We start from the raw sequence: 27,298 nt of genomic DNA on the forward strand, positions 1-27,298 counted from the left end.
CCTCAGAGCATTACCTCAGTCCTTTGAGGTTTTGCTTTTGGGACTGGCCCCAAACCCTCGGCTCAAATAAACTCTAAACCTTACTTTAGATTTGGAATTTCCTCAACATAGTTTTGAGGCAGTTTACAAAGATAAGGATTTATTAAAAGAATGTTTACAATGTGAAGAAAGGGGAGAAAGAAAGATAAGGTGGGTCCCATTCTGACACCAGTTCTGATATGTTATTTTTCCCACACTGCCAAACAGTCAACTCAATTCTAACCCTATACACTGGGAGATAGCAGCAGATCCCGCACGTTAGGGGCTCAGTGTTAGAAGACCCCCCTCCCCTTCAGATGCCAATCACAAGTCCAGATGGTCTGTCACACGTGCTGCTGACCAACTGGCTATAGATTAGATCAGAGATTCCAACAACTCCCTCCTTGGGTTACATTAATTTGCTAGAGCATCTCGCAGAACTTGTTTCACTTACTAGATTGCCAGTTTATTATAAAAAGATATAACTCAGGACCCACAATGGAAAAGACACATAAGGCAAGGACCAGGGAGAGGGTGCGGAGCTCCGCTCCCTCTGTGGGTACCACTCTCCCCACTGCCAGGAGTTCACCACACTGGAGGCTCCCAACCAGGCCTTCTGGGATTGTCGGGAGGTTCCAAGACATCCTCCTGACTCATTAGCCATTGGGAACTGAACTCAATCTCCAGCCTCTCTCTTCTCCATGGAGGCTGGGGGGTGGGTAGGGTTAGGGTGAGGCTGAGAGTTACAACCCTCTAATCACTTGTTGGCTCCAGCCCCATCCTTAGGTGACCTGAGACTTTCCAAAAGTCGCCTCCTTAACATAACAAAAGACACCTTTTTTTTTTTTTTTCTCTCAGCACTTAAAAAATCCCAAGAGTTTTAGGAGCTCTGTGCTAGGTATAGGACAAAGACCAAATATATATTTCTTTTTTTAATCCTCACCAGAGGCTATTTTTTCCATTAATTTTTAGGCAGAGTAGAAAGGAAGGAGGGAGAGAGAGAGAGAGAGAAACAATGACGTGAAAGGGACACATCGAGTGGTTGCCACCCACACGGCCAACCAGGGCCGGGAACAAACTGCAACCAAGGTACATGCCCTTAGCGGGAACCGAACCCGGGTCTCTCCAGACCGCAGGCCAATGCTCTAAACACTTAGCAAACCGGCCAGGGCGGCACTGGCACCTTTTATCTTCAAATAATCTCTTGAGATGAGACTTTTAAAAAAATCCCCATTTTAAAGGTTAAGAAAATGGCCCAGCCGGTGTGGCTCAGTGGTTGAGCGTTGACCCATGCACCAAGAGGTTGCTGGTTCAATTCCTGGTCAGGACACATGCCCAGGTTGTGGGCCCAATCCCCAGTGGGGGGCATGCAGGAGGCGGCCAATCGATGTTCTCTCTCATCGATGTTTCTATTTCTCTCTCCCTCTCCCTTCCTCTCTCTCTAAAATCAATAAAGAAAAAAATAAATAAATAAAGGTTAAGAAAATGAAGGTTTAAAGAGGTTATTAAGCAGCCTGTCCTCAGCCACCGGTAATAATCTGAACACGTCCAACCCTGTCTTCTGATTCGGAGACCAAGGCCTGCCCTCACTCCTTCCTACCCCCCCAGCTTGGGCAGCATTTCCCTCCTGCTGTTCTGTAAGCTCTGGGCACTAGGGAGGTAGCTAACACACAGAAGGCAGGTGCAGGTTACTGACTGCCGGACTAGCCGATGTGGCAGCAGGTGGGCTCAGGCATCCCTTCTTGCTGGTGCTGCCCAGGTGTCAATGCTGAAGCCTATCAGGAGATTCTTGTTGCTGTTATGGGACAAGTCCTGCTCCATCCCAACCTCCGAAGGCTATTCCAGACTTGAAATAAACCCTGGTATGGCGCGTCTATGAGCCAAAGACACACCTCGCTTACTCTATACATGATGTCCCTGATTCTCTCTTGTCCCTGTACCTACAGGTTGCCTGCTTCCGATTTGGACCTCTGTTTTCAAAATACCGGGATACCTGGGGTATGAAATTTACTGGTCCCAGTTTCTAACAGGTGAGGCGAGGGGGCTGCACAGCTTCTCTTTTGAAAAATAACTGCACAGATTTTAACAGCTCTTTCCTCAAAGGACAGTTCAGTTTTCCCTGTCTTCCCTCAGTCATTGTCATAAGGCACCCAAGGATGATGTAAACCCATCTCTGTAAACCATAGAAGCTGCAGAAGCACCACACCTTGAGCAACATCTGTGCCCTTGAAGCCTTAAATGTGAACAAGCTTTTGCACAGGGATTTTTTCTTTACTTATATAACACAAAGGGAATTTTATTTTACTTACAGAATCTATGAGGAATCTATACCTCTTAATCTAGAAAGTGATGCATAGATTTTACCCCAAAACCTGAAGTTGTTTTCGATTGCCTAGGGGGGATTTGTTCCAGGACTCCCCAGACACCACAATCTGGGGTGCTCAAGTCCTCTGTGTAAAATGGTGTAAACCAACGCACATATTAGGTCCTCTACATCCATGGACTCCCGGCTGCAGATGAAAAACATTAAAGATATTACCTGAAAAAAGTCCACATACAGGTGGATGCAGGATCTCAAAAGGACCTGTAACAGCTTGATCCTCTCGAGGTCCACCCTTCACCATCTTTCATTCACAGTGAGAAACCTCACCCTCAGGCTAAATCTCACCTTCTTTCGTGGATATTATATTGAAAATCTTAGCCTCTTTTGCAGACATTTTTGTCTGTCTCTTGGTTTATTGGTGACTGTTTGCATCCTTTTTTGCATGTCAGGCTGGGGCTGCAGCAGCCAGTTAACTGGCACATCCGGCCCATTCCCGGCCCCACTCCCGGCCCACTCCCGGCCCACTCCCGGTCCACTCCTCAGCCCACTCCCGGCCCACCCCTCAGCCCACTCCCAGTCCACTCCTCAGCCCACTCCCGGCCCCTCCCGGCCCACTCCCGGCCCACTCCCGGCCCACTCCCGGCCCACCCCTCAGCCCACTCCCGGCCCACTCCCAGTCCACTCCCGGCCCACCCCTCAGCCCACTCCCGGTCCACTCCTCAGCCCACTCCCGGCCCACTCCCAGTCCACTCCCGGCCCACCCCTCAGCCCACTCCCGGCCCACCCCTCAGCCCACTCCCGGCCCACCCCTCAGCCCACTCCCGACCCACTCCCAGTCCACTCCCGGCCCACTCCTCAGCCCACTCCCGGCCCACCCCGCAGCCCACTCCCGGCCCACCCCTCAGCCCACTCCCGGCCCACTCCCAGTCCACTCCCGGCCCACTCCTCAGCCCACTCCCGGCCCACCCCTCAGCCACTCCCGGCCCACTCCCGGCCCCCCACCCCTCCCACCCACTCCCGTCCACTCCTCAGCCCACTCCTCAGCCCACTCCTCAGCCCACTCCCGGCCCACTCCCGGCCCACTCCCGGCCCACTCCTCAGCCCACTCCTCGGCCCACCCCTCAGCCCACTCCCGGCCCACTCCCGGCCCACTCCTCAGCCCACTCCCGGCCCACTCCTCAGCCCACTCCCGGCCCACTCCTCAGCCCACGCCCGGCCCACTCCCGGCCCATCCCTCGGCCCACTCCCGGCCCACTCCCGGCCCACTCCCCGGCCCACTCCCCGGCCCACTCCCGGTCCACTCCTCGGCCCACTCCCGGCCCACTCCCGGCCCACGCCCGGCCCATCCCTCGGCCCACTCCTCCGCCCATCCCCGCCACTCCCCGCCCACTCCCGCCCACTCCCGGCCCACTCCTCAGCCCCCTCCCCCACTCCCCGGCCCACCTCCCGGCCCTCACTCCCCTGGTCCACTCCACCGGCCCCACTCCCCCCGTTCCCCTCCCGGCCCACTCCCCGGCCCACTCCCGGCCCACTCCCGGTCCACTCCCCGGCCCACTCCCCGGCCCACTCCCGGCCCACTCCCCGGCCCACGCCCGGCCCACTCCTCCGCCCATTCCCGGCCCACTCCCGGCCCACTTCCCACCCGGGGATGCAGCCTTTCAGGCGAGGCTGGTTTGGAAAGCTATAGAGAAACCCTGCTGCGGGGAAAACAACTTTTTTGCCCGGAACGAAGGGGATCTTGGGGTTGGGTGGTGGTAAGAGTGGGGAGCAAGGCTGTTTTGGGCAGAGTGGTGAGAACGCTCCTGAAGAGAAAGTGTGCCGTGGGGGTGCCACTAACACACATTAATAATGCATAACGCACGGACCTCACAGTGTCCTCGGTCTAGAAGGGAAGAGACGCAGCGCGATGGAAACCTGGGCGGCAGGTCAGCACCGAGGGGCGCCCTGTAGGGGTACCTGTTACAACAAGGGGGTCCGACCACTGGAGGCGCAGCAGAGCCAGACACCGAACACCAAGTTTGGCAGTGCAGAAATGAAAGCAGTTTATTGGTAGGGTGCCAAGCAAGGAGGCACAGTGAGCAAGTACTCAAAATCCGAACTCCCTGAAATCTTTTGAGCAAGGGTTTTAAAGGCAGGGGTGGTGCCCCGCCCGTGTGGCTCAGTGGTTGAGCGTGGACCCAGGCACCAAGAGGTCACCGGTTTGGTTCCCGGTCAGTGCACATGCCCAGGTGGTGGGCCAAATCCCCAGTGGGGAGCATGCAGGAGGCGGCCAATGGATGTTCCCTCTCACAGATGTTTCTGTCTCTCTCTCCCTCTCCCTTCCTCTCTCTCTAAAATTCAATGAAAAAGAATTTATTAAAAAAAGAAAAAAAGGCAGAGGTGGAGGATTAGGGGTTAAGCATCAAGAGTGAAACTGATCGGTTAGTTTTTGGGTTAGCTGTGGGTGGTTTTCCTTAGTGGGATGAATTCATTTCCTGACATCATCTTGTCTGGTGCCTTTATTGACTGTGGTGGGGTGATCAAAACAGGTTAAAGAACCAAGATTTTGCAAAATAGCTCGTGATTGTGCATGAGTGAAGCAGAAATTTGATATTGTTTAAGCTATCGCCCTATTCTTAAGTAGCTACATTTTTCTGTTACCTAAAGCAAACATTTTCCCTGGAACTTGCATTACAGGCAGGCCTCTAGGATGTGGCTAACATACTTTATCATCTTTGACTATCGGTGACTAACATATTTTCTTTGCCTATAAACCATGTGACAACCAAAGCACCGGAAATATTTAGTTAAGGGGCCTATGCCTGTATCTTTAGCCTGTATGACCCATTACCTAAATGTTTATTGTTGACTGCCAGTGTTAGACCTTGGAGACCATCTAGTCCAACTCCCTCTTTTTCTACCTAGAAACTTCCCATTCACCCCCACCCCCCCTCCGTGGGGTCTGTGCCCACCATTGTCTGAATGTTCTCTCATACACTCTGAGGCCGGTGACTCCCTCCTTCCCTTGGAGATTTACAGTAAACCTGTTCCCTCACCCATGGTCCCTCCAGGAACTCCCTAAAACTCCTGGAGTCGGGTCAGCACCTATCTGCAGGGTGCCTGTACCCACCACACCTCCTCTTGGATACTATCCCAGCTCCTTAAAGGGATGGGGTTCAAACCTCAGACTTGGATGGAGCCTGGGCTGGGCTCCAGTGTAATCCCGGACAAATTCCTTAATCCTCTGAGCCTCGGCCTCTCTCCATGTGGCGTGGCGAGAGCGATGGCAGTTCCCTTTACGGTGACTGGGGATGAAATGCACAACAACGTTCAGTGTCTGCCAAAGCCAGGGCCAGCCAGCATCTATTGCTATTAGGGGTTCTGGTCTCCAGGCAATCCGTGATACAGGAGGATATCCATATATCCATCCTGCCGGTGAGGGTTGTCCTTTCATTGGGTTTGTTTCTTGTCCGCAGAGTACCATACCTATGCTCCTGGAGGAGTCAGCTCAGGTATTGAGAGCCCCTGCCTCCACCGTTGCCAGGGCAGAGAGTTGGTGGGTGGTGGGCAGGGGGACAGGGAAGAGCCTAGAGCCCCCCCCACACACACACACACACAAGTGATGGTACTGTGACCTGGGGCAGGCCACTTCATGTCTTGGTCGCTGCTGCCCATCCTTTCAGTTCTTTCACGTGCTTTTCTCTGGCGTTCTAGATCGCTCACAACATACTAAAGCAATGTGGCCCTGGCCGTTTGCTCAGCGGTTAGAGCGTCGGCCTGCAGTCCAGAGAGACCCGGGTTCGGTTCCCGCTAAGGGCATGTATGTCAGTTGCAGTTTGTCCCCGGCCCTGGTTGGGTTGTGTGGGTGGCGACCACTCGATGTGTCCCTTTCACGTCGATGTTTCTCTCTCTCTCTCTCCCTCCCACTCTATCTGAACAAAAATGGAACAATGTCCTCGAGTGAGGATTAAAAAAAAAAAAAGAAAAAAGAAAGCAATGTGCCCAGCCTGAGGACAGACCCATTTCAGGCTGCAGAGCGTGTTAGTTTTTATTATTTGGATATTTCTGCGGTGCCACATAGCGTTCCAGGGGTACTTGTTTTACCTCCATATTACAGATGATAAAATTGAGACTCAGGGAGATTAACTCACCTAAAATCATGTAGTGTATAAATTAGTTTTTGCTGCCTCATAAACCACCTAACAACGTAACGATTTAAAACAGCAAACATTTATTTCTCATGATTTTGTGAGTTTGCTGGGTTGGCTCAGGGGGGCTAGATGTCCAAGGGGCCTTGTATCTGGGGGCGGTGGGGGAAGGAATTCAACGTCCGCTGGGTGATGGGAACGTGCCACACATCTCTCATTATTCAGCAGGGCTTGTGCAAGGTGGCTGCATTCAGAAGTAGCATGAGCGCAGGCACAGGCACTTTGCAAATCCAGACTGCCTTGGATTTGCTGTTCCCTCATTGGCCAGTGCAGGTCGTAAGGCCAAGCCCCGCAGTATGGGAGGGGCCTACCCAAGGGGTGGATTACTGCTGCCATTTTCCCTGACGACAAATCTACCACGTGTAATTTATAAGTGTATGACTGGAGTTCAAAACCAAGTTGTCAGATTAGAAAACTCAAGGCTGTCTGGGAGTCACCGCCCAGGTCTGCTAATCCAGAATGCTCCACACATTGCCAAACCACGCCAGTGACCTTGTGTACACTTGCCTGCAACTGTGTTGCATATTGCTGTCGTTAAGAAACAAAAACTAGTTGTACATGTGTTCTGCTCCATAACTTTTCCTCTTTAGAGACTCCAAGTATCTTTGCTTATCTTTTATCATTTCACAAGTCTTTTGTATCATTTTCTTTACTTTTGTTGGATTATATTATTCTATCATGTTTATACTCTCTCGTATTCCTGTTAATTTATGTCTGAAATGATTTTTTTTTTTTTTTACTATTTTTTCTTGTGTCTGTCAGGGTCATTGTTTAGTAACAATGTCTGGGTCAATGAATACATTTGACTAAAAAATATAATTCCTTTTAATTTACTGTTCTACATTTTCTTTTCTTTTTTTTTATAATCTTCGCCCGAGGACATTTTTCAATATTTTGTTCAGACAGAGTGGGAGGGAGAGAGAAACATCAACGTGAAAGGGACACATCGAGTGGTCGTCACCCACACGACCCAACCAGGGCCGGGGACAAACTGCAACCGAGGGACGTGCCCTTAGCGGGAACCAAACCCGGGTCTCTCTGGACCGCAGGCCAATGCTCTAACCGCTGTGCCAGACCAGCCAGGGCATACATTTTCTTTTACCTGGAATTAATAATTGTCTTTTCCAGTTGCGTAGTTGTCTGGCTGTTTTATTTCAGAGTTATTTTTCTGTGTTAGGAGTGTCTCTCAAAGCTCTCTTTTCTTATTCTCTTTCAGCCTTTTTGAAGTGTTAGGTTAGTTTTCACATGCTTTGTGTCTGCATTTTACTGGTGTCTTCTAGTAAAACTATTTTCGTGTATTTTTCTCTTGTAACATTTTATGTGTGGCTAGATCATATCTGCCCCCCCTCCAACTTCTTCCAAAGTTTAAATGAAATGTATTAACCTGGACTACTGAGGGGACATTTCTGTGAAGAGGGGGGTGGCCTAGGATACATTTCTCAGCTGTGAAAAGCTCAAAACTTGGCTACTTCTCTGCCTCCGAGAGCTACTCCTGGTTCAGAAGTCTTTCTGCCTTCTTCCCTGCAGGCCGACAGGCCTTGCCTGCCGAGGTAGTGGTCTCACCTTGGATGCTCCATGCTGTTGCGGTACTATCAGGGTTCTGCTTCATCTTGGACCTTCCCCTGCTCCCTACGATTTGAACCTTCGCTTTCCCTCACCCTCAGTGTGATTTCCCTGCTCGATTTGGTTTCTCTACCTTCTGGAAGGAAATGTTTGCTGGATGGTTCTGAAATCCTCAGGGCTTAGATGACCAAGACACTATGGACTCTTGGTGCTTCTCTTACAGGTGTTGCACTCACCCGCTCGGAGCCTGGGATGACTTCTTCCAGGTTTGCTGTTCTTCTCAGACTATTTGTCCTGTTTGATATGGGATACATGATGGCTTGGGGCAGGGTGGTGCCAGTGAAGATGGAGAGAACTGGACCACAGGAGAGATGATTTGGTGATATAACCAGGAGGAATTAATGGTCTGATGTAGAAGGGTCCTGTGATTTTAGTGATTTTTTGGCATAAACAGTTGAGTTGGTGTTATTTGCAAAGATGGGAAACACTGGAACAATAAAGACTGGTGATGAGGGAAGCAATGGAGATACACATTAATGCAGTTGGATGTGGGTCTAGAACTCAAGGAGATCTAGTCCAAAAATAGAAATTTATAGAGGTTTCAACACTCTTTAATCAGTTTGGGCTGCTATAAAAAATTACCATAATTTAGTCTGGGTGGCTTAGTTAGCATTCTGGCCTTTAAAAAAAAAAATGTTCTTTTTTAGAGAGAGAGAAACATTAATGTGAGAAACATCCATCAGCTGCCTCCTGCACGCCACCTACTGGGGATCGAGCCCACAGCCTGGGCATGTGCTGCCTGATGGGGAATCGAACTGGGACTTCTCAGTCCATGGGACTCTGCTCAATCCCCTGAGCCACACTGGGTGGGCATTCTGGCCTCTTTTAAGGGCACTAATCCCATTCATGAGGTCTCTACCTTCATGACTAATTATAACCCAAAGGCTCACCTCCATATATCCTTACATTGGGAATTAGATTTCAACATGAATTTGGAGGTGGGGAACATCCTGTCCATATCAACAAACTGGAAAATTTAAAGCCATGGGCCTGGGTGACATCACTTATGATGTGCGATTAGAGTGGTGGTCTTGGACTGGCTCCTGATGCAATGCACATGATGCATTTATAGGTGAGTAGAGGAAGAACCAGTAAAGGGGACCATGAGGAGGGGTATGGAGGTACGGACAATCAGGAGAAAGTGGTGCTGTGGAAGCTGAGAGGAGCATTTCAGGAAGAGGGACTGACCAACCCCAGATGAAAGCTGCCGAGAGGCTGAATTGAGTGCAAATATATACGTGCGTACGTGTGTGTGTGATCCAGTAAAGGAAATTTGTGGTGCGAAAGTCCTTGAGAAGGTAAAAGGGTGTAGGATCCAGTGCATAAGGGGAGGAATTTGTCTTTAATAAGAGCAAGGGCACTTTTATTGGTAACAGGAAGGAAATCCGAGAACAGACTATTTGAGGGAAGTTTATGGATCTGGTGGTAGGACGATGAATAAGTTCCCCCATGAAGGCCTCTATTTTCTCACTGGAGTGTGAGGTGAGGTCATCAGCAGAAAGGGGAAGGTTAGGAGAGAGAGGGGAGAATATAAAATACATCTGAGTGGGAAAACTTGATTGAAGGTTTGTGATCAGTTTAAAATAAAATAGGTCATCTACCCCCTCTTCTCTCCTTTCTTCTTTGCTATTTGGGGCCCAGTGAGGCAGAAGGCTAGGTAAGTCGGTGACTCAGACAGGGATCAGGGCTGAGTCAGGCAGTAGCCCAGCAAAGGCAGGGAGACTGGTTACATGAAAGAGAACTGAGGTGAGAGGGGGGACAGTGGGTTTAAATATGAATGAACAAGGATAGCTGATAAGGAATTTTTATAACTGTAAAGTGTGACCTACCCAAAAGACCTTGCCCCTTAAGTACAAACTGCTCAGTATCTTTTTTTTTTTTTTTTTTTTTTTTTTATCCTCACCCGAGGACATTTTTCCATTTTTTGTTCAGGTAGAGTGGGAGGGAGAGAGAGGAACAGAGAGAGAGAAACATCGATGTGAAGGGACACATCGAGTGGCTGCCACCCGCACGACCAACCAGGGCCGGGGACAAACTGCAACCGAGGTACGTGCCCTTAGCGGGAACCGAACCCGGGTCTCTCTGGACCGCAGGCTGACGCTCTAACCGCTGAGCCAAACCGGCCAGGGCCAAACTGCTCAGTATCTTTGAATGGGAACAGATCATTGATACAGAACAACAAATATAGAAATAAGACACTTTATTATAAACATTTGTTATAAACTGAGTTTGTGTCAAGACTCTTTGAAACTTTTAAAACTACATGTGACTTAAGCTTATTATTTTAATGTATTTCATTTTCTACTTTTCAATCTAGAAAACACAGAGCTTCAAAAAACAAAAAACAAAAAAAACCAGAACATATATCTAACAGGACAAAAATCTAAATTATTTCGAGAAAACTATTGAATATAAAAATATTCCACCCCAAACAAAAACAAACCAATCAAGAAATAGATTCTACAAAGCCTATAACCCTCCAGTTTGAAATAAATGAGTTCCCAAGGGAAAAATACTTCCATCATCATAGCAATTTGATGAATAAAAGCAAAGCTACTCTCATTAAGGGAAATTACATTATATATAAGAAAAATGTAATAATGCTTTTAGAAAAATAAATAAAAGTAATTTCCATGTTGGAGATCAAGCATACTAAATACTTTTTCAAAATTTTTATTTATTGATTGATTTTAGAGAGAGAGAGGAAGGGAAAGGGGGAGAGAAAAAGAGAAAAACATCAGTTTGTTGTTCCACTTATTTCTGCACTCATTGGTTGCTTCTTATATGTGCCCTGACTGGGGATCGAACCTGAAAGCTTGGTATATCAGGACGATGCTCCAACCAACTGAGCTACCCGGCCAGGGCCCAAATACTTTCTGTTCACTTGGCCTTTGTTAGAAGTTAAAATAGTTGTTTACATGAGAAAAGTGTTATGAATATGAACATCATAAAACCAAGCTCCTCACTGATTTTTCAGTTTAACCTCAGAGCTTCAAAATCCAAGGATAGACTGGTCCCATAGCATTTCCTCCTCTGTCCTTTCTTTGCCTTGTTCCTTTCTCTCTTTTCTATGCTTACGATCCTCTTTCTTAGAGGCTACGTCTCGTCTCTTTTTCTCCCGTTGATTCTTAAGCTTCTCTGTACTGATCCTGACTGTTTCTACCTCTGTTTTCTTTTGGATGCTCTTGTCTAAATCTGTTTCCTCACAACCTTTTTTCCTCTTATGGTTGGGCTGCTTCTCTTCTGATTTTCCTCTGCCTTCTTCTGGGTGCCTTTTTCTCTTCTGATGTGTCCGTTCATGACTGGCTTTATGGGCACTGGTACTGTTTTCTGAGAGGTGCTTGTAAACTCTAGATTCTACACTGCATGGGCTATAATTATACTCCTGCTGACTAAGGTTCAGAGGTACTTGTTTTTCTGAGAAACAGTCCCTGGTGAATTGACAGTAGCTTAGGGAGTCTAGTCTCAGCCTGCTGTCATGAGCCGGCAGCCACTGAGGTAACTGGTTTCCCACTGTCTGTGAAATACTGCATGACCTTGGATGGGTCTGGATGCTTTCAGATGGGATTCTTTGATCAAACATTCTATACCTGGGTCTGAATTCAACCTCTTCTTTGTACCTACAGGTTTCTAAATAGTCCTCTCTCATTTGTCTAAAACACGTCTTTGGTTCTAAGCCTCTGGCTTTCTGCACTTTGATATAATCTTCAAGTTCATCCTGAAAAGAGTCATATGTCTTCTTTGAATGCTTCATTAGGTTGACAACAAGGGATTCTCTGTAGAGAAGATAAAATAAAATTCTTCTTACTAGATTACTTTATTCTCAATGTATCTTTATTTTGAAAGCTTCAAAATAAAACATAGAAGCCCAAACAAATTAAAACCTAATTCAGTATAAAAGTTAAATATCATGACATTACATGCCAAAAAGGAGTATCAGGATAGTCAAATATCTCCCAGGCTACTCACAAGGAACTTTATCCTTCTCAGAAGAGGGATAAGGGAGCAGAAAGCTGACACATAAGATTTTGTTATAGGGCTAAAAATGTAAGGCATGTAGAGATGTGTAGGTAAGAACTACACATCCATGGTGGGTGGCCTGATCTAGATGTTCATATATTTTCTAAAGTTCTGATTAATTAGTTTCTTATATATTTTCTTTTTTTATTCTTGAATATTGTTTTCTAAGAGAAGTAACAGAACCATGAAGAAGTCATTCAATTTTTAAACTCTTCAGTTCACCCAAACACAATGAAATAAACACACATACTCACCTGACTAGAGTACTATAGGACTTAAAAGTAAAAGGATGTTTATAAAATGGTTTGGGAATGCTGTAAATTAGAAATTCAGCTATGAGATAAAACTCTTAGGTACAGGGCATAAAGGAAAATGAGAGAACAGAGTTCCGTCTCTTCTATACAGGACTTGGATTTCATTCCGTTACTTCTGATTGGTGAAAAAGCATTCTAAGATGCCTTCTGGTTTGTTCTCCATAAAACTACTGGTGGGAGGGCTGAGGGAGGAAATAGAGGTAAAAGCTGAGAGGGAAGTGTAGTAATTGATGTAGAAAAGTTTCAAAAAAATTTTAGAGTACGTATACTAGTTTTTGTCTGCTTGTTTGATTCTTTTGGGGGAGGGGGCAACACTATTCCTGCTTCTCTTCCTTAATTCTACCTAAAATCCTACATAGATACAAACACAGCAGAAAATGTACTTACTATGAGATGATAGTGCCCTGTTTCTATCTCTCCCTTCCTCTCTCTAAAGAAATCAATAAAAACATATTTAAAAAAGTAACAAAAGCCCTGGCCGGTTTGGCTCAGCGGTTAGAGCGCTGGCCTGTGGTCCGGAGAGACCCGGGTTCGGTTCCCGCTAAGGGCGCGTACCTCGGTTGCAGTTTGTCCCCGGCCCTGGTCGGTCGTGCGGGTGGCAGCCACTCGATGTGTCCCTTCACATCGATGTTTCTCTCTCTCTCTGTTCCTCTCTCTCCCTCCCACTCTATCTGAACAAAAAATGGAAAAATGTCCTCGGGTGAGGATAAAAAAAAAAAAAAGTAACAAAAAACCCATCAAATTGGATATTTTAAATATGCACAGTTTATTGTATATCAACTATACTTTAAGAAAGCTATATTAAAAAAGTTACAAGATTGAAAAGATGTTGATATTGCTGAAACTGAATGATGGGTACATGAAAATTCATACTACTTTACTTTTATGTTTGAAAAATTTTAATAGTAAAGAGATTTTACACACAACGCAATATACAGATCAGGGATTATAGAACTGAAAAAAGATTTTACTTCACACTTCACTAGGATGGTTAATCAAAATGACAGATCATCAAAATGACAAATGATATTGAGTGTAAGGGTGGAAATTTCATCCATTGTTAGTGGGGATGTAAAATGTTGTAGGTACTCTGGAAAACAGTTTGGGAGCTCCTCAAAATGTTAAACATAGAGTTACCATATGACCTAGCAATTTCACTCTTAGGTATACACCCAAGAGAACTGAAAACCTATGTCCATACAAAAACTTGTATACAAATGTTCATAGCAGCATTATTCATAACAGCTAACAAGTAGAAACAACTCAGTGTCCGTAACTAATGAATGGATAAAATGTGGTATATTCATACAATGGAATATCATTTAGCAATAAAAAGAAATAAAGTACTGATATGGTACAACATGTATGAACCTTGAAGACATGCTAAGTAAAAGAAACCAGTTCTGAAAGACCACAGATGGTGCAGACATCAATAAATAAGTAAATGGAACCTTACCTTTATCAGGCTGAGAACTTGGTGGAGAAATCTGATCATATTCACCCATTAATGGCTTCAGCTTCCTAGTGTAAACTTTCTCCAAACAGTGAGACCTTGCAACAACTGGGGAGCTAAAAAACATGATACAAAGATTAGAAAATTAATTTTTGTCCACTACTTCACTACCAGTCACCTGAAAACAACCACAATCTTGTATGTGCCCTTGATTCCGATCAAGGGCACATACCTCAGTTTTGGTTTGGTCGCCGGCCCTGGTCGGGATTATTTGGGCAGCAACCAATTGTTGTTTCTCTCTCACATCAATGTTTCTCTCTCTCCCCACTTCATACTCTGAAGATAAATGGAAATATGCTCTCGAGTGAGGATTAAAAAAAAAAGATTAACTCATTCAAAGTTTAGAATTATATCAACATAGATCATCTGAAAATTCACAAACTCCATCTTCAACTTATTTTGCTTCCTGTAAATTTGAAAGTAAAGCTCACTCTTTGAGTATATTTTACCCTAGAAAAATTAATATTTTGTTTATTTTAGAACAAAGTGATCCCAAATTTATACCTCATAATTTTTTTAAAATACCTTTTTTTTTTTAGAGAGAAAGAGAAAGGGAGGAGGAGAAACAGAGAGAAACATAGATGTTAGAAAGCTGCATCAATCAAATGCCTCCCATATTTGCCCTAACCTGGGATCGAACCTGTAACCTGGGTATGTGCCCTGACCAGGAATCCAATTGGTGATCTTTTGGTATACCAGATGATGCTCAATCAATTGAACCACACGGGCTAGGGCAATCTATAAAAAGTTCAGTCTTTGTTCATTCACATGGTATCCATGGATAAAATAAAGATAAAAGGTCATATTAAAATTTAAGGTAGTATTTTTAATCTTCAAATACAGTAGATATCATTTCATATACCATCTCAAATCTTAATTTCCTTGGTACTTGGAAGACTATACTACTAACTTTTTGCCTATTAGAATTTTAATATGAAAACATATAGTAAGCTTATAATGTTAAATATGATAATATATTTTTACTTAGTCCAGAAAACACTATTCTGAAGGAGAAGTTACTGGGTCACCAGTAGGAGTCTGGACTTCATGGAAATTATCTGAGGTACTAGTATTGGAAGGCTGGTCTAAGAAATCCAGCCTCGGAATTTTGTTTTTTATAGAAGACCATCTCAAGAAATACAGTCTATTTTAAGATAGTTACTAATTCTAGTTATACTACTGATGTCATCTGAGAATCCCATGGAGGAACCACAAACCATCATTACCCACTGTAGGTAACCGTCCTCCACATTTGGCACAAACATGACCACAAGCTAGGCTCACTAAACAAGGATTAGACAAGCCACTCAAAGCTACAGTCATATTCACATATTAACTTCTAGAATATTTGCTAAAAGTGTTTTTCACCACAATAAATAATCCATGTCCAAATTATTACATTTATACTTGAGGTCTATACTACTATCTAGAGTTCCTAACAGTTGAAATTTATTTTATAGAACTTTACTAGTTTATAAATACAATGCCAGTCATGGAACATCAAAATACTTTCTATGCAGCCATTTAAATAAATGAGTTGGAAGCACAAAGAGAAATGTCCATGATATATTAATGGTGTATAGATGTAGAACTACATCTATTGATCTAAAATCCTACTTTAATATAAAAACACTCAACATACAGAACCAACATTTAAATATAAACATATGTATTGCCTGTAAGGAAGAAGTTAAAGGAGGTGGACTGTAATCCATTTACTCCCTTTCCTGGGAGAAGAGGGAAGAAGGAAGGTGATCTTTGCACCTTGAGTAAAGATCTTAATGATCTTAATGCTAGGAGGAAGGAAACTTATCTCCGAAATGCTCTTAGCAAGATGTTCCTGGCTAAAGATTACCTATAGTAGATAAATCCAGGATCTATGAGGCTTAATTTCCTGAAGAATGTCACATAAAGGAACTTCTCGTCAAGATGGCGGGTAGGTAAACACGGTATCCGTCCTCCCACAACCACATCAAAGTTACAACTAAACTGCAGAATAACCATCATTCAAAACCGCCTGAAATCGAACTGAATGGAAGTCCTACAACTACGGAATTAAAGCAGCAGTTGCATCGAGACTGGTAGGAGGGGCGGAGGCAGATGGACTGGTCCCACACCCACGTGTGGCGAATAAAAATCAGGACACCTCAGCTGGGAAGGTCCTCCCTGAGGACTGAAGGGTCCCCGTCCCACACCAGGCGCCCTGACCAGGGTCGCAGTGCCAGGAAGAGAAACCTCATAACTTCTGGCTGGAAAAACCAGCGGGAACTGAGGCTCAGGGAGGCTGAGGCAGTTGGAGCCCCAGGCAGCTCCTTAAAGGGCCCGCGCACGGACTTATCGGACTCTCTCCCTCTAAGCTTGGAGGGGAGGCAGCTCGAGGGGCACCAGAGTCATACAGGGAAGAACTGAGCTGTTTGGCAGTGGAGCGAGGGCTGGAGAGGGGGCTTTCTCCGGGACAATCCTGCTGTCAGAGGCCTTTGTTCCTTTGGTGAGCCCTTCCCTGGGGTGGCAGACAGCCACCAGATCTGGGACTCCAGCAACCTGGCTCACACTGGTAACCCGCCCTGGTGACTCCCTGAGGCCCAGCCCCACCCAACTTTCAGGCCCACCCAAGCTGTTGCCAGTTGCTTAACCATAGGATTGGCCTGTCTTGGATCCTGCTTCTGGTTTTCCTAAATTCTTTCAAATGAGCAGCATCTGGTCTCAGCTAGCCCCATACCTCCCATTAAGTAATACACAGAAACAAACACAGGGAGGAAGCCAAAATGAGGAGACAAAGAAACAGGTTCCAAATGAAAGAACAGAAAAAAATCTCTAGGAAAAGAACTAAGCGAAATGGAGATAAGCAACCTAACAGATGCTGAGTTCAAAATACTACTTATAAAGATGCTCAATGAACTTAGTGAGAACCTCGGCGAACTTAGTGAGAACCTCAGTGAACTTAGTGAGGGCCTCAAGAGCATAAAAAAGGACCAGTCAGAAATGAAGGAGGCACTAACTGAAATAAAGAATAATTTACACAGATTCAATAGTAGAGTAGGTAAAACCAAGAAGCAAACCATTGATTTGGAATATAAGGAAGCAAAAAACATCCAATCAGAACAGCAAAAAGAAAAAAGAATCCAAAAAAATGAGGAGAGTGTAAGGAGCCTCCAGGACAACTTCAAGTGTGCCAACATTCGCATCTTGGGGGTGCCAGAAGGAGAAGAGAGAGAACAAGAAATCGAAAACCTATTTGACACAATAATGTCAGAAAACTTCCCTAACTTGGTGAAGGAAACAGACATACAAGTCCAGGAAGCACAGAGAGTCCCAAACAAGATGAACCCCAAGAGTGATGAAAAGCAAGAACTTACAACCAAGATTACTCTACCCTGCAAACCTGTCATTTAGAATCGATGGCCATATAAAGAGTTTCTCAGACAAGAAAAAGTTAAAGGAGTTCATCACCACCAGACTGTTATTATATGAAATGTTGAAGGGTCTTTTTGAAGAAAAAGATAAAATATATGAACAGACAAAATGACAATACATATCTACTGACAATGGAATCTACAACCAAAATGAACAGGCAGAACAGAAATATTCTCATAGATACAGAGAACATTTTGTTGGTTGCCAGATGGAAGGGAGGTTGGAGGAATGGGTGAAAAAGGTGAAGGGATTAAGAACAAATTGGTTGCTAGACTGACAAACCTCGAAGGGAAGAGGGGTTTGGGGGTGGGAAGAAATAAACCAAAGAACTTATATGCATAACCAATGGACACAGACAACAGTGTGGGGAAAGGCAGGAGGGGGGCGGGAGGAGGGAAGAGAGGGTCAATGGGGGAAAAATGAGGAACATCTGTAATACATTCAACAATAAAGATAAAAAAAAATGTCACATAAGCTAATTCATAATTTAGATACTTCTACTGTATGCAGTGACTCTCCCTTAGAAACCTCATCTATTATTCCGGATCAAAAAAGCATGATCAGTGTGGGAAAACATGGTCTGAGAAGCTATCTTCTGTGTACTAGATATCTCTGTTTCATTAGAGCCTCTTGATTGTACCCTTGAAGTAATTTGTATATCTTGATACTAGGTAATATTACTGATTTTGTGAGTCTGACTTGGTGGTTTCATCTTGTGTGTTAGCTCAACACCCATGGGACAAAATCTGGAAAGATACATACTAAACTTAAATGGGGTTTGGGAAATGGGTTAGAAAAGGGGTGGTGGAGAACATTTAAAATTTTGCTCTCTGCGCATGTCTGTGTTGTTTAAACTCTTTTTTCTAAATCCTCATCTAAGGATATAGTTATTGATTTCTTTTTAGAAAGAGGTGAAGGGAGGGAAGCAGAAGGAGAGAGAGAGGGAGAGGGAGAGGAACAGAGGGAGAGGGAGAAGGAAGAGAGAAACACTGATGTGATAGAAAACATTGATTGGTTGCCTCCTGTATACACTCTGAGCAGTGATTGAACCCAAAACCCAGTACCATATGTGCCCTGACTGGGAATTAAACCTACAACCCTTTGGTGTAAAGGACATTACTCCAACCAACTAAGCTACACTGACCAGGGCTATTTAAATTTTTGCAAAAAACATGTTACTTTTTTTTCAGTTAATCCTCACCCAAGGATATTTTTCCGTTGATTTTTAGATAGAGTGAAAGGGAGGGTGGGAAGGAGAGAGAGAAACATTGATGTGAGAGAGGCATATGGATTGGTTGCCTCCCACATGACACTCAAACTACTGAGCCCAAACTGGCTGGGGCCATATATTACTTTGTAATTAAAAACTCCATAAAAGCCCTGGCCAGTTTGGCTCAGCGGTTGAGCGTTGGCCTACGGACCAGAGAGTCCCGGGTTCGGTTCCCACTAGGGGCATGTACCACAAAACAAACAAACAAACAAACAAACAAACAAAAAACGCCATAAAAGCCCAACAGGTATGGCTCAGTGGTTGAGCATTGACCCAATGTACCAAGAGGTCACTGGTTTGATTCTGGTCAGGGCACATGCCTGGGTTTTGGGCTTGGTCCCCATGGAAGGGTTGTGTACAGGAGGCAGCTGATCAATGTTTCTCTCTCTCCCCCTCTCCATTCCTCTCTCTAAAATCAATTAAAAAACATATAAGAATACCATAAAAATTTAATTTAAAGGTTATACAAGAAATCTTCAAACTCAGCTTAATTTTCAGTACCAGTGTATAGATTAAAAGGGTTGAACAAATATTATGTTCAAAAATGGTAAATCAGGAAAATTTTAGAAAGGATTTAATGAATATTTTAAAATATTTCTCTATTATATATAGTACCCTCTAAATTATTTTTTAGTTGTTTTAAAGTATATTCTGTAAATTACATTTGACTATTAAGTCAGGCAAAGTACAAAGTTTTACTAAAAAGACTTTAAGAACTTCCCTTGATTCATAATATAATCAACTTGACCACAATGAGGTAACATTGATTTTTCTATTAAAAACTTTAATAAGACCAGGTAAATATTATAACAACTAAAATAGTACAGATGGAAAGTTTTCTGAAGACTAGTCATGTTAGAAGCTCAAGATACCCTAAAATAGAACAATTTCCCTCTCTATTCAACACTTAATACCAGATTGCCCATTTCTGAAAGTGAATGTTTTAAGCTGTGTTTCTATGGAAAGTAATCTCACAGGTGATCTGACCATGAAATCCTAACAGGTCATGGTGGGTGGTCATGCCCCGGGCATGTAACATTGTAGTATAAGGTTTATCTTTGCCTTAAGCAAGCCCTGTCCATTGTTTCTATGCATCTAGGTCAGTGATTTTCAACTGATGTGCTGCAAGCATTTTTTTTTTTTTTAAATTGATTTGAGAGAGAGGAGGGGAGAGGGAGAAACATCAATTGGATACCCCTAAGGGAGATAAAGCCAGCAATCCCTGGCATGTGCCTTGATGGGGAACAGAATTGGCAATCTTTTGGTGCATGGGATGACACTCAATCAACTGAGCCACACTGGTCAGGGCCACAATAATTGTTTAATCATTCAATATCTGACTATTTAGTCAGGGGAACTCACCTCTTTTCCCTTAGAATGTCCAAAAAACAAAAACAAAAACAAAAAACAACAGCCAACACAACGATAACCTTAGGGTATGAATGTCCTATTTTTTTTAAATCCTCACTCACTTGAGGATATTTTTCTATTTATCTTCAGATAGCGTGGGAGGGAGAGAAACATCAACATGAGAGGGACACATCAACTGGTTGCCTCCCACATGACACTGACCAGGGCTGGGGACAAATCTCAACGGATGTATGTGCCCTTGACTAGAATCGAACCTGCAACTCATTGGTCCATGGGCTGATGCTCTAACCACTGAACAAACTGGCCAGGGCCAAATTTCCTGTCTTGAACCATAAAAATATAGGTCATACAATAATATTGCATCTGACTGGTTAATTCTTGGCACCAGAAATCCTTATATATAACTATAGGCACCTGATTTTTTAAAAAGTCACATTGGAGCAAAAAAGGGTAAATTAGTAAATCAATCAAAATTATACCTATTTTTTTGTCAGGTCGGCAAAAAATATATATATTTTTTTGCTGTGCTGCAGAATTTTATTAATAAGTTTAAGTATGCCATGAGATGAAAAAGGTTGAAAATTGCTGATCTAGGTCAACACATCTTTACAATAATCACCCTCAAAACAGCACAATCTTAACTGTCCTGTAAATCAATCCCCAGTTTGCTTCCCCCTACCTCCATGTAATTTTCCTTAGTTCCTTCCTTATTTTCAAATGCATAAAGGAAACTGAAAAACTGTTATTATCTGGGGCATTTGAGATCTTGATTCGTGGCATGTGTTGTCAGTTTGGCCCAAATAAACTCTTCCTGGAATTCTCTACAAGTATGGACATTTTCTTATGTTGACAGATGACACTAAAATAAGAAACTTGGAGTCACCTTTACCTCCTTCACTAACTAAGCTCTTATTTTGACTTTCTCTCTGTTAAATAGTATCATATTCCCAAACTCAAAATCTCAGCCATATTTCTCCTTATCAAGTCCTGATTCATGTCAATTCTAGCTTAAAAATTTTTTTTTCGTTATTGATTTTAGAGAGAGAGGAAGGGAGAGGGATAGAACCATCGATAAAAAAGAACATCGACTGGCTGCTTCCTGCATGCCCCCCTCTGGGGATTGGGCCCACAACCTGGGCATGTGTCCTGACCGGGAATCAAACCAGCGACCTCCTGGTGCATGGGTCAATGCTCAACCACTGAGCCACACTGGCTGGGCAGTTCTAGCTTTTTAAGAAATCCTCACTGGAGGATATTTTCCCATTTATCTTCAGATAGAGTGGGAGGGTGTGAGGGAGAGGGAGATTGACGCATTGACTGGTTGCCTCCCACAGGACCCTGGCCAAGGCAGGGGACCCAACCACAACCAAGGTACGTGCCCTTGACCGGAATCGAATGTGCAACTCTTTGGTCCTTGGGCCGATGCTCTAACCACTGAGAAAACTGGCGATGGCAATGCTAGCTTTATAATGTGTGTTATTCCCCCAAATCTATCTCTTCATTTTTCTTTTTTAAATTTGTTTTTTAGAGAGAGAGGAAAGGAGGAGGAGAGAAACATCCATGAGAGTGATACATCCATCAGCTGCCTCCTGCCTGCAACCTGGGCATGTGCCCTGACTGGGAATTGAACCAGCAATCTTTTAGTACATGGGATGACGCTCAACCTACTAAGCCACATTGGCCAGGGCTATTTCTCCTATAACAGTACTTAGTTCAAGTTGTCCATGCCTTTGGGCTTTATTAAACTTTATCACTATTAATTGAATGTTGTCTTCAAGGTACCATGGTGGGTACTGTGGGACAGGATAGGAAAAAAAGAGGTGAATATTTATTGACTACAATATGCCAAAGATGATAATAGATTTTTCTTTCCATCTTTTACCTCTGCAAGATAAATGGAATTTCCCACATTTTGAAGATTAAGTCAAGATTCAAAGAAATTAAAACAGCTTGTCATGTGTGTTAAATGAGCTGGATCTTAAACCTTGGTTTATCTCAACTCTTTCCATTATATATACATAGCTGTTCCACATATTGGGAATTATAAATAGGGAACAAAACAATTGCTAATATCAAGGAATTTACAATTTTGTAAAAATGATATGCAAAGAACTATAATGCATTACTGTAATAAGTGCAAAACTATAACAAGTGCAAAAACGTGTTAAGTGCTATAAGACATAGGAAAGTACAATGTCTTCTTGCTTAGGAGTTTGGGAAAGGCTTTGTGGAGAATGGATTTGGATTGATCCTTTGGAGATGGGCAAAATTTAAAGAAAAAAATGAGTAAAGAAAGGGTATTCTGGAAGAGGGAAGGACGTTAGAAAAGGCATATCTGCTTTAGATAAAACAAGCTATGCATGAAGATAAAGACAGTGCTGTGAAGGTAGAATTGAGCCAGACCACAATAGGTCTTATTTGGGCATCTGAATTTAATTCTGCAGTCAACAGGGGAAGAAAAGAAACTCAACATGGGGATAATGATGAGGAGGGTGTTGCAGGCAGAGATCACTGGGCTGAACTCCAATCGTGGCAGCAGGCGCAGGAAAGGGAAGAATTTAAGACATTCTATAGGTGGAATCAAAGGAATTTTTGATAGCTGGGGAGAAAGCAGGTAGAAGAGTGGGGAAGCATGAATAATTCTAAGGCTTTCATTCCAGTGAAGAAAGAATGAAGAGAACATATTATTGCTGTTGTACTTATTCCCCAGACAGAGGGAAGTGGGGATTGAAGCGGAGAGGCATTGTATTAAAAAAGATGAATCTGGCCCTGGCCAGTTTGGCTCAGCCGTTAGAGCATTGGCCCGCGGACCATAGAGGGTTTGGTTCCTGCTTAGGGCACATACCTTGGTTGCAGTTTGTCCCTGGCATGGTTGGGGTCGGGTGGGTGGCAACCACTCAATGTCTCTCTCTCTCAAGTTAAGTGCAAAAAATGTACTTAGGTGAGGATAAAAAAAAAAAGATGAATCTGATTTTGGAATAAACTCAGATTCTATCACTATCTTTCATATCTGTCCTTCCTTTTCCTCTAAGTCCCATTCCTCCATGTGTTCAATTCCTCTATGTGAAACTGGGTTTTAAAATAACTAGCAGGTACTCAATGTGCCTTGAAATTCCTTACAAATTAACATAGTTGGACACTTAGAACTGTGTATGTACCAAACTTCTGTGAACATAGCGGGCAACAAAAACCATTAGAAGAAAGATGCATAGGAGTAAATTCTAGGTCCTACAGAAACCTTCCCTCAGAAAAATTTTTATTTTATATTATTTTTCTTTTTTTTACCCTCACCTGAGGTCATTTTTTGATATTTTGTTCAGATAGAGTGGGAGGGGGGAGAGAGGGAGAGAGAAACATTGATGTGAAAGGGACACATTGAGTGGCTGCCACCCGCATGACCCAACCAGGGTCGGGGACAAACTGCAACTGAGGTACATGCCCTTAGCGGGAACCGAACCCAGGTCTCTCTGGACTGCAGGCCGACGCTCTAACCACTGAGCAAAACTGGCCAGGGCTTATATTATTTTTCATTGTGAATACTATTTACTCACGACAAAGGCTGTAGCATTCTACAGTTTAAAGAATAGACCATGATTATTGTGGAGTACAGTGAAATGATCACTTCCCCTGAACTCAACACTATTTCCATTCTTACCACTGCAGTTAGCCTGGCTTTTAATTTTTTCAGTAGATCTCATCTTACAGATGTCTATTGAGCTTTCTAATTGCTAAAATCCTAGACAAATCTCATAACAAGGTTCTTTAAAGAAAAAATAAGATACTGGTTAAGTAACAAGCTACATTTTTCCCCCTCTTCTTGTTCATGTACTCATAATTGGCAATTATTTAGGGTTTTTGTAAATATCTAAACTAAAAATAAATTGAGCCTCACTAGTGTTTTAAAGAGTATATCAACTATTTACTATTTGTTAAGTGGCAGTTAACAGTTACTATAATAAATTATATTTTGTTTTTCAAATCCTAGTGAATAGTCTCAATCCTAAATCGACAGAGATTTCATTACTCTCTGAATTTCAGCTGATGGTCATTATAGGTCAAAGTTTCATGTTTTGTAAATTGGCATTCTAATACACAGCCAAGATGTGGAATGACTATCAACATAAAACTATAAATTAGCTCACAATTTTAAAGCTGTCAAGGACCTCATAGTTTGGTTAGTGCAGAGTTCCTTAACCTCAGTACTACTGACCTTTTGGGTAAAAGAATCCTTTTTTATGTGTGTGTGTGTGTGTGCCTCGACTGTGCATTTTAGGATGTGTGCAGCATCTCAGGCCTATACCAACAGATACCCATAATACCTGCTTTTGCAGGTACCCATAATACCAACAGATACCCATAATACCTGCTCCTTGCCCAGTGGTGAAAACCAAAAATGTCTCCACACTGCCAAATGTCCTCTGGTGGAGTTTGGGGGCAAATTTACTCTTGGTTGAAAACCACTCAATTGGACTAATCCAATTACCCCTATGGCAAAACTGAAAGAAAAAAGTTTGGGACTTTGAAAGCTTAAAAGAAAAGTTTTGTACTTAGGGTCATACAGCTAGTGGAGAAACTAGCACTAGAACCTATTACTAGTCAAGGTTCCTCTTCCAGGATTATTATACCAACCAGAAGGGGTATAAACGGATATTGCTAGCATTGTGTGAACTGACATCAAGTCTTCAGTAATTTTGCACATATTCAGTCATCACACACACACACACCACACACATCCCCCAAAACAAAACCCAGAAAATGCCAAGTCAGGCAAAATGCTTTTTTCCCCACGAGAAACTCTTTCTAAATGTTCCTGTGATCTGGTTATGACAGCCAAACTGAACTGTCATCTTCACACCTATAAACAGTTCAGGCTTACTTGTTGGTGAGTGGCAGGATGTTTGGTATGAAAACAAAAATCCAGCCTGGTCAGTTTGGCTCAGCAGTTAGAGGGTCAGTCTCTAGATCAGAGTCCCAGGTTTGGTTCCCACTAAGGGAATGTACCTCGGTTGCAATTTGACCCCCGCCCAAATTAGGGTTGTGTGGGTGGCAACTACTCAATGTGTTTCTCTCACATAGATGTTTCTCTCTCTTACTCCCTCTCTCCTTCCTGCTCTATCTGAAGATAAATGCAAAAATGTCCTCAGGTGAGGATAAAAAAAGAAAACAAAAATCCAGGAGTTTTTTTTTTTTATCTCACTAGACACTAACTAAATCTAGACTTTCAAATTGCCCTCACTAAGACTTAATAGAATATCATCTGGTTGCAATGAGTTTCTAATTTCCATTTTTAGTGAAAGAAATTTATACAAAGTGCTTTAAAAATGTTTAAAGAAATTTATATTTTACTGCTTTGTTATTCCTCCAAAGTGAAAGGTGTAAACGTTTACAGGAAAGCATACAAAAATAGAATATATCATGGAAGAGGATAAAAATATATATATTTATGAGGTTATTATATTTAATGGTGTCCCTCCAGAAGAAAGGAACTATTCTAAGATATTCTGGCTTCCACCATCTTTCACTCTGGAGACAAAAAGCAACATACACTAAATATTACAAGTTAATTATTAAAATGCAGATGGCTAAATGTTTTACTGAGATCTTCTGCAGTGGGATCACACTCCATCTAAAATCATTTCCAAAACTGCCTTACAACAGCCTTATCTCAGTTTGGAATAAGCAGGCTGTTGGCAGGTAGTCTTGTAACTATAAACATCTCTTAGACTGAAACAAGAAACAGCCCTACATGTTGGAGGACATGTAGTGGTGAGAACTGAACACACTCTCCCAACCCCCTGCCCAATTTTAACCGTGGCCGGTAGCAGCCTAAGGTGGAGTCCCTGGGGTGACCTGTGCCTCCTGAGCTCCTTCGGAAAAGCTCGGCTGTCCAAAGCCATTTACTGTTTGCTCCGGCCAACACCGGATGATGGGCTCCTGGGGTTTTTTTGTTTTAATTTGATGTTTTAACTTTATTTTTATTGATGAATTCAGAGTGCTCCTGACCTCTTTTTAAGAGTACTTACAAAAAGGGGCTTTCAACGGGGCCGCCTTCCTCTGGCCCGGGAAGGTGTGTGTGTGTCTCCTACAATTCGGGGTTCTCTCTCAAGGACTGAGCGGCACCCCTTGGCAATGCAACCGTCGGGAAACTCAGGCCTGGTGCCCGTCCCGGGGGCGGGGAGAACCCGAACTTCCCAAAGCCGGCAAGCGGACACGGCTAACTGCACCCCCCAACCGCCCTGGCACTGCCACTGCCCCGGGCCCCCGCCCCCACGGCTGCCTTCCCCGTCCGGGCGCCGTCGGTCTGCAGGAGCCCAGCGGCCTCGGCCCCGCCGGTCGTCACTGCCGTCTCCACCGCTCTGACGTCCGGCTGTCCCCTGGACGCTGGCAGGTCCCGAGCGAGGCTCAGGCCGCTGTCGACAAGGCCGGGCGATCTTAGCAGCGTGTTTCAACAGGGCGTTCGCCTCAACACGCCCCAGGGACCCCCCTAAACCCTCTCCCCTCTTTCCGTCTCCCGGGCTCTGGCAACCTACGCCCCCCCGCGGCTGCCTCCTCGCCCCCAATCCCTGACTCCCTCCTCCCTGCGGATCCTGAGTGACGCTTCTATTTCCGGGGTGTCGGGTTTCACCCCCGGCTCGGGCCTTTCAGCTCCTCCGCTGTCCCCTCAACCTTGGGGCCTCCCCGAGGCCGCTTCCGCCCTGACACTCGGGTCCACGGGCTCCTGCGCCGGCCGGGCGGCCCCTTCCCTCCGCTCTCCCGCGGCGGCCTGGCGGGCGGCGGGCGAGGGGGGCGGAGGGCCGGCCGGCCATGGTGCTCGCTCGGGGCGCGCCGGGCGGGCTGAGCGCGCAGGGCCTTCACTGGGCCGCGGAGTCGAGGGGCTGAAGGCGGGGCCGCCCCCGCCGCCGGGGCGGGAACTCACCTTCTTTGAGGCAGGGGCGGGCGTCTACAACTACTGTCCCGCTCCCCGCCAACGCCGCCGGCCGGGGGTAGGCCAGGTGGAGGAGGCGGAGAGGCAGGAACAACCGCTGCCGCCACCGCCGCCTCCGCCGCCGAGCAGGCGTGGGGGGAGGAGGAGGCGGAGACCGGGATTCCTGAGGGGAAGTCGCCGCCACCATCGGCGGCTGACTGACGGGCGCCGGCGCCATGACGGAGAGGCCCTACGGCGCCTGCGCTGCTCGCCCCGCCCGGAAAGCCCCCGTTGGCCCCGCCTTCCTGTTTGCTCCGCCCCTTCGCCCGCCTTCTCTGGGG

At 44.6% G+C, this 27,298-nt stretch overlaps 1 protein-coding gene across 1 annotated transcript; it reads right to left on the reverse strand.

Moving 5' to 3' along the window:
• Nucleotides 1-10,933: 10,933 nt before the first annotated feature.
• Nucleotides 10,934-27,176, reverse strand: KRCC1 (lysine rich coiled-coil 1). The gene is made up of 3 exons (XM_036262974.1): nt 26,970-27,176; nt 13,942-14,054; nt 10,934-11,927 (listed from the first exon to the last, which is right to left on the reverse strand). The coding sequence occupies exon 3, from the start codon at nt 11,903-11,905 to the stop codon at nt 11,144-11,146; it is 762 nt and encodes a 253-aa protein (XP_036118867.1). The 5' UTR covers nt 11,906-11,927; nt 13,942-14,054; nt 26,970-27,176; the 3' UTR covers nt 10,934-11,143.
• Nucleotides 27,177-27,298: the final 122 nt, after the last annotated feature.

This window comes from Molossus molossus, unplaced genomic scaffold (genome assembly GCF_014108415.1).
Source record: "Molossus molossus isolate mMolMol1 unplaced genomic scaffold, mMolMol1.p scaffold_m16_p_15, whole genome shotgun sequence".
NCBI lineage: Eukaryota > Metazoa > Chordata > Mammalia > Chiroptera > Molossidae > Molossus > Molossus molossus.